This window comes from Pongo pygmaeus, chromosome 5 (assembly GCF_028885625.2).
Source record: "Pongo pygmaeus isolate AG05252 chromosome 5, NHGRI_mPonPyg2-v2.0_pri, whole genome shotgun sequence".
Taxonomy (NCBI): domain Eukaryota; kingdom Metazoa; phylum Chordata; class Mammalia; order Primates; family Hominidae; genus Pongo; species Pongo pygmaeus.
The window spans coordinates 128755605-128776504 of NC_072378.2; the positions used below are offsets into that span (position 1 = coordinate 128755605).

Here is a 20900-nt window from a genome sequence, read left to right on the forward strand (position 1 = left end):
ACGTTTACAGACATGTTGATTCTTCCAATATTTCTGAATAACTTAAATATTGGGTGCTCTTGTGAGCCACGGGAGGTTTGTTAGTACAAAGATTAGGTAGTAATTTACAAGCTACGTTTGCTGAAAACCCACTACCTACTGTGTAGTATTTGGGAAAGATGGTGTTTAGCATGAAAAATGTCCATAATTCAAAGACATTGAAAAGTTTACCTTTTACATAGTCCTAGCAGTGCTCTAAGTTAACAGGCCTTAAAGGAGAGCTTGAATAGTCATATCAGCACCGGAGACCAAAGTGAGTCAAACCTGTACAGTGGGGAAACTTGAGTTAAATAGAAAAACAGTCTTCTTCTTGGGGATTTATTCCTGAGATTAAGCTCCACAGTGGATGCACCAAAGCCTTCTGACATCAACATTTTGTATCAATGAACCTAAAGTTTCTTGATAACTAAACCCCCGCCAGGGAGTTTCAAAACGGACCAGGTTTCCTTACACTAAACTGTTCAATTAGGAAAGTGTTATAGAAAGATCCCATAACTAAAGAGGATTATCTCACTGGATTCCTCACACCCATATGCCAAATTATAAGGCATGGAGTAGTGGGCTGAAACCAGCCTATACCAGCTCCTGAAAGTCAGTTGCTAAAATGTTCAGGAATTTTGTGGGCCAGTTATTAGTCACAACCGTTGGTTAAAATTAAATTATATAAACTTACAGCTAAATAAATTATATTAAAAACAGAGGTAATAAATCAAAACTTATCACTTTTCTAATTATTTTACTATTAATTATATTTGCAGGATATTTACTTCTCTTGTATCTGTATGGTGGAAGTACTAAATAAGGGTGTGTTACTATGTATCTCTTCCTAATTTTGTGTTCAGTCATGTCACATTGGTCCTTTGAATTCAGCCATGATGATAGTATTTATACCATGGAAACTGGCAAGTGCTAAAACCTGAACTTTGGCCAGGCATTGTGGCTCACGTCTGTAATCTCAGAACTTTGGGAGTCCGAGGCAGGCAGATCACGAGGTCAGGAGTTCGAGACCTGCCTGGCCAACATGGTGAAACCCCGTCTCTACTAAAAATACAAAAATTAGCCAGGCATAATGGCATATGCCTGTAATCTCAGCTACTCAGGAGGCTGAGGCAGGAGAATCACCTGAAGCCAGGAAGCAGAGGTTGCAGTGAGCCGAGATCGCGCCACTGCACTCCAGCCTAGGCAACAGAGCGAGACTCCGTCTCAAAACAAACAAATAAAACCTGAACTTTTTGGCTTGAGAGCTGATTATTAAACATTTACCACCATCACTATTACCTCCTCATTTTCCCAAGTACATTTTGTGCCCATTCATAAGGATTTTGCCAATTGATGGCCTGATCCGAGAAACTTAACTAATCACCCAGGAGTGAGTAACTGTACTTTCTCCACGTCCTGATGGCACTTTTTGTACCTCCCACTCTTAATTATATCTTACTTATTTCTAGATCTTCTAAATAGTCTGTAAGGTCATTAAGTGCAAGGACTTAGTCAACTAAATCATTTTGCCTTCTGTGCTATATACATTGCCTGGCACAGAATGAACATGCATTTACTATTTGATTAACTTAACCAAGCTAACATGAAAGAAATCAGATAAACTCTGTCATACATATTTTGTTAAATGAAGAGACCCTAGCTCACCAGCCTAACTTTATGTGTTTTGTTTTAGAGACAAGGTCTTGCTCCGTTGCCCAAGCTAGAGTGCAGTGCCCAATCATCACTCATTGCAGCCTTTAACTACTGAGCTCAAGCAGTCCTCTGGCCTCAGCCTCCAAAATAGCTGGGACTAAAAGCATGCACCACTATGCCTGGTTATTATTTTGTGTGTGTGTGTGTGTGTAGAGATAAGGTCTTGCTATTTTGCCTGCCAGACTAACTTTATTAGGGATAGTAATCAATCCTATAAATGCACAAATCAACGATTCCCGCCCCAATAAGGTGTTACCAACAAGACCATATTAAGAACTCAGACTGATATCACCTGTTTTAACAAGCTTTGAAGGATATTATATTTGACAAAAATGTACAGAATAGATATATCCTTTTTGTCATTGCTCAAATAAAAGACAGCACGTGATGTAACTGTAATGCCAACAAATCAGGTGACAAGAACAAAAAGAGTCTTGACCTAAAAGGACCCCTTATTCTGTCAAAGCATTAGCCTCTGGAAAGGTAAATGCTGATATGACATCCTGCCCCTACTCTGTCCCTTGCCCTTTACTTGACTACATGTGAAAGCAACAGGAAAAACTCTTAACAAAATTATATGCTTTTCTAAAATATGTTGGCAACTGGAAGCAGCCTGTAGTATAACTGTCAATGAGGAAGGAGCAAGGATAGTGTACTTTCAGCCAATGGTGTGCCAAACTGTGAACAAACTGTGGAGAGAGTCCAGGAAAGATCTCAAGTGGATACTTCAGTGAACAGTAAGTAACTGAGAAATTCAAAGGATTGCCCTACAGACTCCTGAACCTAAATTAAAGGTAAAAACAATAGCCCTCAAAGCAATTAGCAGACTTCACCTGGGATCTGTATTCCCTGATTGACTTCAAACTATACTACAAGGTTACAGTAACAAAAACAGCATGGTACTAGTACCAAAACAGAGATATAGATCAATGGAACAGAACAGAGCCCTCAGAAATAACGCCGCATATCTACAACTATCTGATCTTTGACAAACCTGACAAAAACAAGCAATGGGGAAAGGATTCCCTATTTAATAAATGGTGCTGGGAAAACTGGCTAGCCATATGCAGAAAGCTGAAACTGGATCCCTTCCTTACACCTTAAACAAAAATCAATTCGAGATGGATTAAAGACTTAAACATTAGACCTAAAACCATAAAAACCCTAGAAGAAAACCTAGGCAATACCATTCAGGACATAGGCATGGGCAAGGACTTCATGTCTAAAACACCAAAAGCAATGGCAACTAAAGCCAAAATTGACAAATGGGATCTAATTAAACTAAAGAGCTTCTGCACAGCAAAAGAAACTACCATCAGAGTGAACAGGCAACCTACAAAATGGGAGAAAATTTTCACAACCTACTCATCTGACAAAGGGCTAATATCCAGAATCTACAATGAACTCAAACAAATTTACAAGAAAAAAACAAACAACCTCATCAAAAAGTGGGCGAAGGATATGAACAGACACTTCTCAAAAGAAGACATTTATGCAGCCAAAAAACACATGAAAAAATGCTCACCATCACTGGCAATCAGTGAAATGCAAATCAAAACCACAATGAGATACCATCTCACACCAGTTAGAATGGCAATCATTAAAAAGTCAGGAAACAACAGGTGCTGGAGAGGATGTGGAGAAATAGGAACACTTTTACACTGTTGGTGGGACTGTAAACTAGTTCAACCCTTGTGGAAGTCAGTGTGGCGATTCCTCAGGGATCTAGAACTAGAAATACCATTTGACCCAGCCATCCCATTACTGGGTATATACCCAAAGGACTATAAATCATGCCACTATAAAGACACATGCACAGGTATGTTTATTGCGGCACTATTCACAATAGCAAAGACTTGGAACCAACCCAAATGTCCAACAATGATAGACTGGATTAAGAAAATGTGGCACATATACACCATGGAATATTATGCAGCCATAAAAAATGATGAGTTCATGTCCTTTGTAGGGACATGGATGAAATTGGAAATCATCATTCTCAGTAAACTATCTCAAGAACAAAAAACCAAACACCACATATTCTCACTCATAGGTGGGAATTGAACAATGAGAACACATGGACACAGGAAGGGGAACATCACACTCTGGGGACTGTTGTGGGGTGGGGGGAGCGGGGAGGGATAGCATTGGGAGATATACCTAATGCTAGATGACGAGTTAGTGGGTGCAGCGCACCAGCTTGGCAGATGTATACATATGTAACTAACCTGCACATTGCGCACATGTACCCTAAAACCTAAAGTATAATAATAATAAATAAATAAATAAAAGCATGTAATTTCCAATTAAAAAAAAAAAAAAAAGAATTAGCCGTGAAAGGGCACAATGTACCTTGCAAAATCTGAAACGTTGCCTAAGGAGTAAGCAATCAGAGCACCTGGGTTGTTCTGGCAATATCTGCGCTCACCTTTCCTGGTTGTGGGTTTGTCTAATACCCTAGTGCAAATAGATTGAAAGCCAGAGCCTGAATCACACTGGTTAAAATTTATGGTTTCTCATGTACATTATCATATTTAAGTATACTACTATCTAGTGTTTTCATTAGAGAGATCTGCCATTCTCAGTTACTCATTTTCTGATTCAGTATCCTTTAGGTATTATTGTGACAAACATATGTAGCAGTCTGGTTTCCAAATAATAAGCGAGTCACGATTCTGGGGTCCAGGACAAGCAAGTATACATCCCTGCTTTTAGAACTGTTTCATATTTAAATTTAGATGTGCCACAGAAGTTTTGAAGTTTTGTTAATGCTCCTTTATTAAGACTGAATCTGGTCAACAGTATACCAAAATGATAACAACTTAAGAAATTTACTTATTTTTTAGAGATGGAGTCTCCATCTCAATAAGGTGTTGGTAACACCTTATTGGGGCGGGAACCATTGATTTGTGCATTTATAGGATTGATTACTATCCCTAATAAAGTTAGTCTGGCAGGCAAAATAGCGAGACCTTATCTCTACACACACACACACACACACACACACTACAGGCCTGACCAACAGGAAGAAACCCCATCTCTACTAAAAATAGAAAATTAGCCATGCGTGGTGGCACATGCCTGCAATCCCAGCTACTCAAGAGGCTGAGGCAGGAGAATCACTTGAACCTGGGAGGCGGAGGTTGCAGTGAGCCGAGATCGTGCCATTGCACTCCAGCCTGGGCAACAAGAGTGAAACTCTGTCTCAAAAAAAATAAATAAATACATAAAATAAAAAATAAATGAAGACAAGTTTATGAAGATAGCTGCTGCCACCACAATCACAAAGAAGACCTAGGTTAGTAGGAGCATCCAGTCAGAACACAAAGTTGCAAACATTGTAAGGACATTATCTCAGTGAGATTCAAGCCTGCAGTGCAAAGAGTTTCTCCGGTAAGAAAGTTAACAGGATTTCTAATATCTGGAGTGCACAAGTGTTACACAAGAAAAAGAGAAGATTGTGTCAATTAAAGCTAGGAAAGATAGTGTTAAAAAGTTGGAAAAATAAAAGAAATTTAAAGCTCGAGTCAAACATAAAATCCTTCTCAAAGTTTAGAAAAGCTTTTCCTCTGTGTTGACAGGTCAAAGAGCAACTCTGCAAATGAGCTAATAATTGTCAAAACTTTAGCCAGATCTTTCCACCATGTGCCAGAACTAAGTGGCTTTACCCAGAGGACAGCAGCTTGAAAAAGTCTTGGGGTTCAAATAGATTTGAAACTACCTCATTGCTTTGTGAACTAAGGAAAATTAAATAGCTAGGCATCCTTCAAAAAGAAAAAGAAAAATGTTATATAGAATTCATAAACACATGTTCTAAAAGCCAGTGCATTTGTTTAGCATATGTGTCAAATGCAAACAGAAGCAATAGTGATATTCCTTTCTCATTCTATAACCATTGGGGAAACAATATACCAACATTCTTAGGCATTAAAGAGATCCCTCTTATCTTGTTGATTAATTCTAATTCTCTCATTCTAAATCTGAGTGCTACTCCCAGATAGGACATAATACTTACTGGGATGGGCACTGCTTGGAGGGGCAGAGATTTCATTCCTCCACTTTCTGGTCAATTCTTATTTTAACCTTATTCCCAATTTAGAATTTTCATATTTTATCATCTGAGATTAAATCGTTCTAGAAGGTAAGCAATTCTTTGTAGGCCAAAAACTTCCCACCTCCCTCAACCTACCTAGAGAATTTTAAATGCATTTTCCAAAGATGTTGGGTAGGTTTTTATACATGGCAAGAAGCGGATCTCTACAAAAAAATTTTTAAAAATTAGCCAGGTATGGTGGTGCACACCTGTGGTCCCAGCAACTCTGAAGGCTGAGGCAGGAGTTTTGCTTGAGCCCAGGAGGTTGAGGCTGCAGAGAGCTATGTTCACACCACTGCATTCCAGCCTGGATGACAGAGTAAAACTCTGTCTCCAAAAAAAAGAAAAAAAAAGATTATTATAAGTCACTGTAACCTCTAATATAAAAAAAGAATAAATTTGCCTCTTGTTTTCATAAACACTGGATTATATTCTATAAAGTGATGCTTGTGGTCTTTGTTAATCAGCATATTGAGTTGATTTACTTCAGGCATCCTATTATTTATTCTCTGGTGGTTTTATTTTAAAGTAAAAGATAATGTAGTTAGAGATTTTAAGAGATAACAGCATGAGATTAGATATTCTGCAAACATTGGCAATTTCATTAACAATAATAACTAAAATGGACAAATTTTATTAGTGTGCCAGGCACTCATCTAAGCACTATAACTCAATATTTCTCAAAACTTACATCTGGAATGGGTACTTTCCCATTTTGAATATGTGGAAACTGAAGGAAAGTGGTCAGATCATGTAGTAATAACATGTTGGAATGTATATTCTCACTCAAGCAGTCAAGTTCCAATGTCCGCACTCTTGAACACTATGCTCTATACTATGTGTGGAGATCAGCATTTGGTAAGTATTCTTTTGCTTAAACATAAAACGGGCATAAAATATCGTGACTCAACTAACACAAAATAGTTTTTTAAATTTCTATTTTTGAACCTTGGGTATATGTAATTTGGTAATTTTAATTTGGCTTAGGAAAAATTTACACTTCTCCAAAATTGTTTTTCTCTCCTTAATTCACACACTAGTGGCCATGTGGGCCTCCTTTAAGACAGAAGTTCAAAATCCCCATTTCCTGGTAAGACAGTGAGTGTACTTAAATAACTTACTACTGTTGTCCCCTTCATAATGAATGACCAAAAAGTTCCTTATGGGATGCAGGTGCCAGGGCAATTAGGTGATGGTCACAGCCCACCCTCATTCCTGGCTGATAGGACTCTGCCAGCCACTGGTCTCCCTCTCTTGTGGCTGCCAACTACACAGGGCAATGGGCTACAGAAGCAATAGCAGAGAGAGGGCTGATCAAAGTCCAGGCAACAGAGGCAGTTCATAAGCAGCTGCAGGTCAGAGCAAATAGGATTCTGCAGCCAAACAACCAAGGATTCTGCACGTGGAAGTTCAGGTTGTAAATGCACATTGACATACACTGTAGTCTAAGAGGCTGTCCACCAATCTTCCTGATCCTGCTTCCAGAGGGAGAGTTCGTGGCAGCAAACCTCCAGAAAACAAACGTGCTCTCTCCTCTGCCTGACTTTGTTTACATTTCAGATTACTCAATTTTGGGGAAATTCCACTTGGAGGAATTTTACTATCATTGTGGCAATGTGTTTGTAATTCTTTTTTGGTAGGCTTTTATTTGTTTGGGTAGTTTCAAGACTATGGAAAGACTACTGATGGACTGGAATTATCCTAGGCAAGTTCTGAAGTGAATCAGCAAACTGTAAGACAGAGCTTTGACACTTGCCACATCTCAGGAGTATGGTCAGTTACAAAATATGTGGTCAGTTACCAAAAAAGCCCCAAGCTTCACTTGCCCCAAGCTTCACTTGTGAATCACTAGATGTGGGCAGCGATGCAAATATTACCATGCCTTAATAGTCATTAACATTATAAATGCTGCACAGGAACTGGGACAAGTTACTGCTGGCTTACTTGCCAACATACCCAAAACCTGGCACAGCATGGGCACATAGTAAGGTACTCAAAGATACATGGAGTGAAAGAATAAATGAAAGGATATAAACTTCATCAGAATCATGCTCTTAAAAACCGGGCAGAATAGCTCAGATGGCAAGAGCATGTTCTAGCTCATCATGAAAATTTTTAAAAGTAAAAAAGTATACACACAACTTTCTATATATGATATATATAAGTACTTAAAACACATTTACGTTTCTTTAATAACTTATTTTATAATCACATAATCTATATTGAATATCTGAAGGAAATACAAATACAGTAGGACCCCCTTACCCACAGTTTCAGTTTCTGTGGTTTCAGTTGCCCTTGGCCAACTGTGGTCCAAAAATATTAAATGAAAAATTTCAAGCAGGGCTCTGTGGCTCACACCTGTAATCCCGCACTTTGGGAGGCTGAGGCGGCGGGTCACCTGAGGTTAGGAGTTCAAGACCAGCCTGGCCAACACGGCAAAACCCCGTCTCTACTAAAAACACAAAAATTAGCCAGGCATGGTGGAGGCGGGTGCCTGTAATCCCAGCTACTTGGGAGGCTGAGGCAGGAGAATTGCTTGAACCCGGGAGGCGGAGGTTGCGGTGAGCCAAGATCATGCCACTGCACTCCAGCCTCAGCAATAAGAGTGAAAATCTATCTCAACAAAAAAAAAAAAAAGAAAAGAAAACGAAAAAATTTCATAAATAAACAACTTTTAAATTACACACCCTTCTCAGTGGCATGATGAAATCACATGCTGTCTCACTCCGTCCTACCCGGGACATGAATCATCCCTTTGTCTAGTGTGTCCATATTGTACAGCCCACTTGCCTGTTAGTCACTCAGTAGCCATTACCATTATCAGATTGAAACAACATGGTACAGTATATTTAAGGGTGGGTTCCATACGAGTTTCAGACGTCTACCGGGCACCTTGGAATGTATCCCCCAGAGATATGGGAGGGCTACTGAACTACCTGGTAGCATTAAAGTTTATTTATACATACATAGGAAATACATATATGTGAAAAAAGTTGGGGGGGACTGCTCTTTATGATACATGATTGCAGAATCACCCATTATTCACAAGAACCATGCTCACTCTTCTTTATTACACCACTTTCCCCAACATTGAGAGGCAATGTATCACTTAAACATGCAAATATATGAAGCATTTATTGTTTTCATTTCCGTTCTTCAGCATATACACTTTTTGTGCCTTCAGCAATACTTTCCTTATCGTCAAAGTTTCTATTCCTAACAAAATTTACATTTTCATGGTAGTTTACAAATACAAAATTACTTTCACATATATTATTCATTTTCACCTTAAAATTGTCTGGTTCAGTAGACTAGACAAGACATTAAAGTCATTCTTCACTGTAATATTCTTATTTTGGTGATAAAGAAATGAGGGATCAAGCAGAAAGGACTGCTTCCAAATCTCAGAAAGTGACAGAGCTTAAGACTGGAACACAATTCCTCCTGTAGCAAGGCCAATGCTCTGTGCATTAAACAGCCTCCTGCACAGATCTCCAAAGGCATTGGCTCTGAGGTAGGTTGCTGCCAGCCCCATCACCTCATTCATATATTTCCTGAGCATTTAAGTATTGGTTTAGATAACGGGGCATAATGAGTTAACACCAGATAGCAATCTGCTCCAACCGACCAGGTGGTTAGGGCAAATTATTACAAACTTCATCATTTAGGACTGATAGTCATCACATAAGGACACAGACAGAAAAAGAGTCATAAGTTATTATCATAAGTTATTTATGATAATAGACAAAAGTGTATGAAAACAAGCCTCCAGTGACAGAGGAAAGCATGATGAAGTCAGTAAACCTTCCTCCTCAACCACTGTCTTCACCCTTATGTGCCAGGCCAGCTGCCCTGGCCATTGAAGGTCCATTACGGACCATTAAAGTGCCTGGGGACTGTCCCCTGGCCTCAACTGGCACAGCCATGGTCCTCAGTCAAATCCACTAGCACTAACATGTGATTAAGACAGCCTGGGTAAATCTCTCATTAGGAGAGGAGGTAGCTAGGCAAACAGCTGCTACTTCTCTACATTTTATTCATTATTCAGTACCCCAAGATATTTCTTATAGCAACTCTTCCTAATATCCCATGTTGCTCAGATATACGTAATAAAGTTAGGCAGCAGAGGTTAGAGGATCAAAATTAAAAATAAAATCACCATCATCTCTTGAGGTTTTCAAAAATAGTAGAGTTAGTAGGTTTTGTCTGTGTCAATATCATTTACCATAGCTTACTTTACCCTTTTCTTTCTATTAAAAATAAATAAATGCATACATGCAAGCACCTATACATGCATACATGTATAAATTCTGTCATGATATCTGAAAACCAAGCAGTTATCTAAGATGGTCTCTTGCATTCACAGACATATTATTACCTTATATTCAGATTACTATTCTAATCAAATCCAATCACTGTCAGGTTTATATTTGGAAATATTGCTTCAGAAATTTGGAATACAAACCAAAAATTTTTTAATCTTAAATAATAAATATATAGATTACTGTTAAGGAAAATGATACATATATAGTATACATTAAAATATGATATATATATTGTAAGAACACTAACCTATACATTAAAATCTTTAATTTGAGTTCAAGTTCTTCCTACCTGTGTGACTTTGGGCAAGTTACATCAAATGAACCTGTCATTAATTTCTAAGGTCTTTTTTAACACCAAATTCTACAAATTTTTAATGTTAGACTAATTCAATACTGAGGCAAGGAAAATAAAATAATGGAAATAATATAAATTCATGCTTTAAAGAAGTCCTTAAAGGGAAAGCCAATAAATAAACACTCTCAGATTAAAAACAGGTGATCTGTAAATGTATACAAGCCTGCCAGACACAAATTGCCTCTTTCCTCTCTTGCTCTTCCACCCTTTCCCACTTAGAGATCACCTAATAGTCCACAACAGAGAACCATCTGATCCCACTGTCTCTTCCCCACCATCTCCCATCTTCTTTCTTCCCCACCAGAAAGATTATAAACCCTGGGCTAAGCCAATCAGCACACTAACTTCCCCTCAGTCAGAGCCTTAGATTCAATGGTTGGAAACAAGATCAATGGATTCAAGCACTGTAAACCTTAGAGCCTTATCAGGTGCAACCAGCAAGTAATTCACATTTCCTTAAGGGACTTGAACCTGGGATCTTGTTTGGTGGGAGCTGCCACAGCCATCATGCCTCTATATGGAGCCTAAGAAGCTCCTGGAATACCCTAAACTAAACTGAACAGGCAGAGAAACATCATGTCTCAGTGGAATTATGTCAACTTCTAAATCAAGTTCCACCTGAATTGTAGTTAGGAGAGACAAATTTACCTTTTGTTGCAACCAGTCTGGGTTACATTTTCTGCCAAGATGCAACCAAAGAAATGTCTAATCTTTAAACATTTGTGTACATTCATTAACGAATCTTGACTCTACCAGTGACTCATATAGCCACTTGGGACAAGTTATTACTTAACCCCTCTAGGCCTTAGTTTGTAAAATGGAGATGATCCTCATCTTAAAGGATATTGTGAGGATTTAAAATTATGTAAAACACTGATCACAGGCCCTAGCAGGTCATGGGCTCTCAGTAAATGGCAGCTCATATTGTTATTTTTGCAATTGCTTTGGGAAAAGCTCTCTTCTCCAACATATAAGAAAATAAATGAACATAATTATTGCTCATAAGAATAAAAGCAGGACTAGTAAAAAAGACAAGTTCCAGAATTTGGAGTAAAATTAGAAAAAGTAACTGTAAAGTTCTTGAAGATATACAAAAGTGCCCTCTCAGAGTCTCTCCATCACTACTTCTCCTCTAACAGTGATCAGTCTCCTGTTAAATCTTTCTTTAAACATTAGTGTCTAAATTAAGTACATATGGAAATATACTGATTTACACTTCATTAATTCCATAAATTATATATTTTATATTTAAGACTATATAGGTTAGGCAGACTTTTATTTACAGCATCAAAAATATAGAGAACGTTGCTATTATCCCAAACTCCAGCTTCTGATCTCATGATAGAGCCAACTGTAATGGGTGAACATTAATTTTTACTTCTTGTTTTTTATTAGTCTCTGCCATAACTATGTCATTATGCCAGTATTTTCTGAATCACTAGTGAATGGCAAAAACAAATATAGCAGTTGTGATTTAATCAGAGACAACACTGTTGAAACAGCTAGCACAAGTAGACACATTTAGAATAGTAAATGGATAACAAAAAACACTTACAGGCTCATTAATAAGAAGGCAATTAGGTCTTCTGGGAAAATTCATTTTCTAAAAGAATGCTAAAGCAAGCTATAAAATGCAAGTAAAATTGTGTTTTGACATGAATAGTGTACACTGTCTATTACATCATAATTTTTCTCTTGAGAAAACTGACAAGAATCTCTGTTCTTAAATGAACACAAAAGATAATAAAAAGAACACCAGTTATATTTAATGCATTCTACCTACCAACTCCCATTCATTAAATTTGACTGTCCTATAAATGAGCTCCTTATTACAAAGATCTTAAATTACGCTTAGATGAAAAAGAGAATTATAAAGCAAGAGACTGCTACTAGTAATATCAGAGGGAATAGTATTTCCTGTATCAACATAACATTATGCTAAAAATGATTTGCATGTAGCATGTTTGGTTCCTTGAAGAGTATGTTTATCTTTAAATATTCTTATACAAAATATTCATAACCAAAACTAGTCTTATTTTTAGTCTCTTATGAAAATTTTTTTTTCAAAATCATCTGAGCATTCTTTTAAAAAGCTTGTTTAGTACTGTTGTTTTGATGTGTCTGGAATATTAAATAATAATCAAGTAAATATTGATCAGAAATATAACTCCAGGGGCCAGGCATGGTGGCTCACATCTGTAATCCCAGCATTTTGGAAGGCTGAAACAGGAATATCACTTCAGCTCAGGAGTTCGTGACCAGCCTGGGCAACATGGTAAAACCCCATCTCTACTAAAAATACAAAAATTAGCTGGGCATGGTGGTGCACCTGTAATCCCAGCTACTTGGAAGCCTGAAGCAGGAGAATCTCTTGAACCCAGGAGGCAGAAGTTGCAGTGAGCCGAGATTGTGCCACTGCACTCCAGCTTGGGTGACAGGGCGAGACTCCATCTCCAAAAAAAAAAAAAAAAAGAAAGAAAAAGAAAAAGAAAGGAAAAAGAAATATAAATCCAAGGAAATGTATTTCAGGTTGTCATTAATCCTTTTGCAATACTCTTGAAATTCTATGGTAAAGTTCATGTGACAATCTTTTTAAAATGAGCTTTCTTTGTCCTAGAGCAGTGTTTCTCAGAATTAAATGTTCCATCAAATCACCTGGGGATTTCATCAAAATGCAGATTCTGATTCAGTAGATCTGGGGTGGTTCTGATGATCACAGATCATCACAAATTTCCAGATGATGCTAATTATATTGGTCCATGAACCACAAAATCCCAGGACACCTTGCAGTGAGGAATCCAATGACCATGAAGCAATCAGGCATCAACCCCTGGGTGGGCAGTGAGGACCCTAGAAAGCCTTCCTCTCTACTCTTGAATTTACTGAATGACCTAAGAAAAATCACATCAAGGAACTGTTGCCAGTCTGTCACTTAAGCAGCTGCTAGGTCACCTCCACTATCCAACAAGGATTAGGGGAATTTCTGTGGCTGGTCAGCTGCTGCCTCGAACAGCGCTTGGAGAATCAGCCTATGAGCAGCTGGTTAAGGAACAGGCTGCACTGGGAAGGATTTATATTAATAGATACCAATCTGGAGAAAGATTTATTATTTTATCCTTAAAAGTATAACAGTATAGTATAGTATACAGTATAGATTATATACAGCTTATTTTCCACTTGTTTCTACATCTATGAAATAAATGATCTATTTTCACTACTCTTTCCAAAAATGTAAGTATGGAGTTTTGATACCATCTCTAGATGCCCTTATCTTCTTTCTAACCTAAATGTTTCTACAACTAAGTCCTAGCATTGTTAAGATGTGTGTGTGTGTGTGTGTGTGTGTGTGTGTGTATTCACACAGAGGACTACATACTTATATCTTTCACATTTCCCAACAAAATAAATACAAACAATAACTCCACTACACACTATTTTATTTCGCCTTGTTTCTGAATTCCCCTTATTAAAACAATTCCTAGAATGACACCTGTTGGAGGATTCAGCCAGCACTGCCCTGTTCATCATTTTCATTATCAGAGCTCAACAATCATATCAAGGGGAAACACGGATTATTCCATTTAGGACAACTTAATTTGATCCTAAAACAACTGTAAGTGACAAAATAAGCCACTTGTAATTTTTATGGATTATCAACACACGAAGGAGAATGCCAAAAAATTCAACCAGAGTTAAGTGGGGAAATGGCAATATTCCACAAGAGGATCAATGTGATCCTTAGATCCCAGGCCCAGTGTTTTCCCAGAACCTCAACAATCTAAAAAAAAACCTCACAAAACTAAGTTTTAAAATTACATACACTTAGTTTTCATTATTAAAATATTAAATACAGATCAAAAGAATTCCCACAAGAATACAAAAGGAAAATAAACATACTTCCCACAACAGAAACTTCATGAAACTTTGAAAACCTTTTATGTGAAACTACGTTTCTTTAGGACTATTTTCACAAAACACATTTGCACTAATGTGGAGTGTGAAGTTTATAAACTATTCAGAGTTCACACTGATATCAAACATCATAACATTTTTTAAGTTTTCCAAAGCATAGTTGTATGTAACTTATCTCACTTATCTCAAAATACCAAGCAATGTGGTTCTGAAATTGTCTATCCCCATTTATAAAAGGGAACTTAAAGACTTCAGAGACAGCAACAAATAAATGTTCTGTGACATTAAAAGATTAGTTCATGGATATGCAAGTTTGCTTTTTGCTTCAATTGAAATAAAAAATAGCCTGATTAATGTATTATTCACTTACTTTGTTATCAAATACTGTTTTAAGACCTATCATGAATTGATGTCTTGTACTTTTTTTTTCAGTACTATGACAAACAGCATGAGTTTTGATTAAAAAAACAAGTCATGTTCAAAAGCAATTACAACCTTTTTAGGCAAAAAGAAACACCATTTGAAGAAGGAACACAGACTAGATACATATGATCAAAGTGTAAAGACTGAGAGGAATACACAGAAATTTTTACATTGACAGAACTAGAAATAAATGTGTTTGGGCAAAGGCAAAGGCTGATTTCAATAAACAAGTCAAAAATAGGACTTTTTTCCTCTTCTAAAAATGAAGTAAAAGATCAAAGACACATACACACACTCACACACACACACGTGCACACACACAGAATCCCTGTGTTCTTTGTTTTGTCTTTAAGAACAATCTGTAAACTTTCTTGATGCTTCCTGCTCTCAATCTTCCAGCATCTCTCTTCCTGCACTCCATGAAAACCAAGTAGGGGAAATGGGAGCAGCATAGATCCCTATTTAGCATGATGTTCACTGTCTTTAATACCAGTTTGAGTAGACCTGGTATACTGCACTTTAAAAATATTAGTAGCCAACACACTTTTTCTATATGGAATCTTATCACATGAATTAAATATTACCTTAAAGGCCAGAAAAACCTGTAACAAACCATCATTGCTAGAAATATGAGATTTAGTGGGAATGTTGGCATTAGCTTTGGTTAGCGGATGAGTCATATTTCCAGTTCTTAAGGACATGTACAGCACTAAAATATATTTGGCAAAAACAAAAGGGCTGTGATCTTGTGTATATGTATGTGGGGCTCTGTTTTTGCTAGAAAAGAGTAGGAGGGAGTGTGGGAGGGGGCAGAGTGGCAGAGGGGTTGATTTATTTTTGAAATTCACTTTTATGAGCACAAAGAGAAGAGCTGTCAGCAGCACACATGCCAATGTCCAAACAGCAGCCAGACTCTCCTCTTTCTGTCTGGGTAGGCCAGACACAAAACTACATCTCACAACCTAGGAGAATCAAGAGTCAGACGTAAGAGGACTAGAGAGAAAAAACAGTCCGGGAAATGTCCAGCTACATATGATTGCTAGTGATTAGAACGTGGAGTTTTAATGAATTGAGGGACCGAGGGATATTTAGCCAATCAAAACCAAAAAAACTAACAGGCAAACCTTAAAGCAAGCTGGCTCCAATATATCTTCCTAGCAGGTAATAAGTATAAGAGAAATTAATCTCACATAAAGAGACAACAAGGAGTCAGATACTGCTCAGGTGCTGCTTAGATGAGTTACAGGATTCTAAGGATCAAGTGAGTGCACATCAACAGGGTGACATGTCAGGAACTATAGACAAAGCAGGATCTCGAGCTGTATTTCCAGGCTCCTACCATACAAGAGAGACAATAGTCCCTCTCTAGGTCATTGATAAGACTGCATCTAAAAAGCTACGTATTATTCTCAACACAGAGTTGAACACCTGAACCAACAGTTAAACAAACAGCTAAAGAAACTGACTAAAAATATTCTTTTCTGTAGTTAGAAATACCAGGAATGTTAATAGTGACACTTCCGTGGGTCTAACTCAAGTAAGGATTTATACAAGGTAAGTTAAAAAAATTAAGGATAATCGATCATTGTGCTGACAAAATTATGGTCTGGCCAGTCTAGTATGTTTATGTCTAACAATAATTATGTTAATAATTAAATGAATGACTGGCTGAGTGAAAACACACACACACACATGCACACACACACGCACGCACACACACACTCACACACAAATCCTGAAGAGCCTGCACTAACTGGAGAGAGAATTTGGAAGCAGTAAAAAGCCGAAACTAAGGCACTTAATGATGATTACGCCCTAGATAGCTGCAGAGTCCTTTACGATGTACAGTGCTAGTTCCCATAAATTACTTCATTTAATCATAAAAACCATGTGGAAAGGTCAAGTTGGGTATTATTATCCCCATTTTACAGATGAGAAAGCTGAGTTTCCAAGTCACCTTACCTGCATCTGGTTTCGTCAGTCATCTAAGTCCTTCTACAGAAAACTTTCTTACATTATATCAAGAGATCACAGCTATACAACCCAGTGAATAAACTTTAATACTTCTTTATTCTTCTATGCCTTGGTTTCCTCAGATATGACATGGGTGTCATTTTAAGTGACAGGTGAAACTGAAAGAATATATGAGTTGAGATTTACAGAAAGTTCTGGTTTTAAAGAGGCTCACAGTGCAGCAGTTTTACACTTTAACTGCAAAAGCTAAGAAAAAAGTCACAATAATGAAAACACTCTTACATTTTTGGTTTAAACAAAGAAAACTGAATAAGTATATGGCACATCAAAGTCCCAACAATGCTTAGCCTTTCAAAATTTGCTTTTGAAGCTTACTACATTAGGAACCACATGATATCAAAAAGTAAACTGATCTTAATGAGTATGATTTGAAAGACATACTTAAGATATTTTTAAATTCTCAACATGAATTTGTCTTGGACTTTTAAAGTGGGTTTATTTAAATTTCTCAAAAGGAATAAAAGTTCAATATTTAAAGTAAAATATAGGAAAAACCAGCAATATAGAATACACCTCCAATCTTCAATACATCTCTAATCTATGTCTGCAACAAATCTGACTGCCATAGAATTTTATGACAATAAAATATCAAATGATTTATGGTAGCCAGAAAAAAAGAAAGTATTTACAAAACAAACTTATAATTTGTGGAGAAAGGCAAATCCACAATCTGACTTTAAACTCTGGGAATAAAAGACATTCATTTCTGGGCATACATTCCTAAAGGGCAAAATCTTGAGATGCAATCCTGTGATTACTGTACTTTTTAGGAATGCACATTATATTAATTAAATATACAACATCATGTCAAATGTTATGCTTTGTCACTAAAGAAAAGCCAGGCATATTTAAAGTAGTTAGAACTAGATATCTAAGAACACAATTGTTTATTGTACATATCTAAACTCCAGGTATCAGAAAAGCTCATTTTCACATTCAGCTGGAGGAAATGTAATATTTACTTGTTAATTAAAGGGTAAATAACATTTAAAAAGAGAAAAAAGAAAAGTTTCTTTACTGCTGAAAATATATCCATCAGCTGTTAAGACATTAATAGTTGCAACTCTTGAATACATGTAAGTTTAATCATGCAACTGGTAGAGTTCACACTTTCAATTAACAAACTACAAGCCTTTTCAAGCGTAGGCTCTCCGTGCAGTGACAAACACTGCAGAAATCAATACTCACTCCAACTTGCCTGCATATAATGAGTTACATCAAGCACGGTTTCAATGCTAACGGGCATTATATGTCAGAAATGCATGCAGTAATGCTTACTCCAGAAAGAATTAAATTAAACCATCGGATCATTTTTTGCATAGAGCTGTTACCCTCTGCGTACATCAATTATATACAAGGCTTTTCCTCTGCGTGCTGCCATTTCATAATCTCTGCCTGAATGTACGACACATGCTGCCACCTGAATCTGTTGTTTAACTCCCTTTACAGAGTTCTAAAGGGGGCGGGGATAGGAGAGCAATGGAAGGGAAATAAACGATTACTCCAGAAAACAACAATTTATTTCCAGGAAACAGGGCCTCCACAACAACGTGAGAAACTGTCAGGTACAAAGTAAGTTATTTGCGTCCTGCGGCTTCAGCCAGGAGCGTGGCTGTCGCTTTTCCCGTCTTCTCCATCACCCTCTGGCCACCTCTGCGTCTCCATCTGCACCGCGAACCCCAGCAGCAGATGCGCTCGCCAGCCAAGCGAAGCTGGGTAGGTTGGCCAGAAAAGTTGTCAGGACTGGCGGGAGGTAGACAAGTGCTCTGGAGCCCGCTCCCCAGCGTCCACCTGGTGAAACTTCAGAGCCCCCAGAGGAGAGAACGAAAGAAGCAACCAACCTACACGAAGGATAACAAAACTGGAGGGGAACAGAGGGCGGGACCGGGAGAGCCGGGGTTCACGGACTTCTCTGAGCGGCTTGACCGAGAACCCCCAGGGCTACAGCGAGACGCTCTACTTGTCTCCTTTTGGGTTCCCCCGGCAGAACGCAGTCATTTACAGTCCGCTTCCAGCCCCAGGCCGGATCCGGGGAGCGCGGGGCCAGCCTGGCGGTGGTTTTGCCCGAGGAGCGGGCTCCCACGCGCGAGTCAGGCTTCCTCCACCAGGCACCCAGACCTCGATGCCCATGAACGCTCAGAGTGGGTCCTTAGAACCGCATTTCAACACATCTTACAGGGCTCCGCCAACACACACACAGAACATGCTCCAAGCAGTGCCCGAGCGCACAGGGCAAGCCCGGGAGCAACCCAGCGCTGGGGGAGGAGAAAGGGGACTCTGGGAGGGACAGGGAAGTAGTTAGACAATAGTCAGGGGAGGTTATTCCCGGGACAAAAAGCACCTGGCAAAGCGCGCCGAGGTCAGTCCCTTCGAATCTCCACATTTCTGACAATGGCTTCCCAGGGAATTTGTTTAAACACCCAAGGGGCAGACAGCAACAAGCCCGCACCACAAGCAACAGAGTGCCGTCACTGGAGTCGTAACTACTTTTTCTTTCTCTCTTCCCCACTAGCCCGGCGCAGGCCACGCGAGACGCCGAAGCCAGCAGGTCCCCACACTCTCCGGCTCGACCGTGCCAGCCTGCGCCCCGAGCAAGCTTCGGAGAGGAACAATGGGTGCCCCGCGTCCCACCTGGCACGAACTCTGGGGACAGCCCTCCCTCTACCCTGTGTCCCCCACCCCCGGACAGCGAGAGCTCCCCACGATCCTTGTCCCCAGCCCTGGCGGGGACCTGGCTCAACCCTCGTGAGCCCAGGACTCCGAGCGTTCGTCGGGGACGCCCCCCGGCCACTCACCTGCGGAGAACTGGCCTTGGGCCGATCCCAGGAGAGGCCAAGGGGAGAGGAGCAAGAGCGCCACAAAAGCAGGCAGCGCCGCCGCCGCCGTATCCATGCCGAGTTTGGGAGAAGTTTCAAGCAGCTTTGCAAAGAGCTGCCGGGGGGATCGCCGCGAAATCCACGACAGAGGCGCGGGCCGGGCCTCGCGGGGTGAGGACGGTGAGAGGACAGCCGCCCGCCCGCACTTTTTCCTTCTTCGTGGTCGCCAAACTACCTCGGGGGCGAAAGCGTCGCCAGCGTCGCCGGCCGGCCGCGGCGGCAGCTCTCCATGCTCAGCGGAGGCTGCTCCTGTTAGTCAAGAGTTACTTTGCTCGGGGAGGGACGGGGGCGGAGCCGGGGGTGACGTCGCCCCGCGGGCTCCGGGCGCTTCTGAGGAATGCGGGCTCGGGCGCGGCGCCGCCACCGCCTCCTGCCGGAGAGACGCGCGCCAGCCCCGGCCGCGCGCCCCGCGCCCAGAGCCCCGCGCCGTCTTTGTTCGCAGCCTGGGCCCCGCCGCCAGCCGCTGCTCGGGGGGAGCGAGCGGGAAAGGGGAGCCGGCGCAGCTCGCTGCCCTGTTCCAGAAATCAGAGTTTGAGAGGCGAGAGTTCGGTAAGCCGTGCGACCAGACGACGGAGGACGCTCGCAGAGAAACCCCCGCCGTCCGAGGAGAGGCGTCCTGGGGTTCCGTCCCCAAGGTGGAGGTCCCCCCCAGCGGTTGCTGATAGAAAGGGGAGTGTGGAAGCGCCCTAAGGAAACACCCGACCGCCTTGAAAACTCCCCGTTCCTTATTCTTGTAATAAGGAATAAGACACCCCACCCCAATCGAAAACTTGTCCCTTATTCATAGAATAAATAAAACTTGAACCAGAATAAACGATCGGTAACTTTCCAGCGTGAACAGCTGGCGTGTCTCCTTTCTGGTTTATTTGTCATTTGCCAAGTATTTGGATTTACTCTGCTTCACTGACTTTGCTTGTTGTTCCGAAACCTTCCGGCCCCTTTCCAGTTCTCACCTAAGAACTGCATCAGGGCTTATTATCCCTTCCTTGCACTTAAGTCTGGTGTGTGTGTGGTTTTATTTTTTTTAATATCTAGTAGCTAGTTAAGACATAAGTATTTAACAAAAGGACTTTTACACTGACCATGAAAACAGCTTCTTCGGAATGATTCATCTGGCAATGCTATATTATGACAGTAAAATATTTCAC

The 20900-nt window shown here is 39.9% G+C and overlaps 1 protein-coding gene across 3 annotated transcripts in view; it reads right to left on the minus strand.

Moving 5' to 3' along the window:
• Window positions 1–20554, minus strand: part of PTPRK (protein tyrosine phosphatase receptor type K) — a 560453-nt gene extending 539899 nt beyond the window's left edge. For all 3 annotated transcript variants that reach the window (XM_054491562.2, XM_054491561.2, XM_063666564.1), the window contains exon 1: window positions 19672–20554. In XM_054491562.2, coding sequence (XP_054347537.1) covers window positions 19672–19768 — 97 coding nt within the window. In that variant the 5' untranslated portion in view covers window positions 19769–20554. The remainder of the gene's footprint in view (window positions 1–19671) is intronic.
• Window positions 20555–20900: the final 346 nt, after the last annotated feature.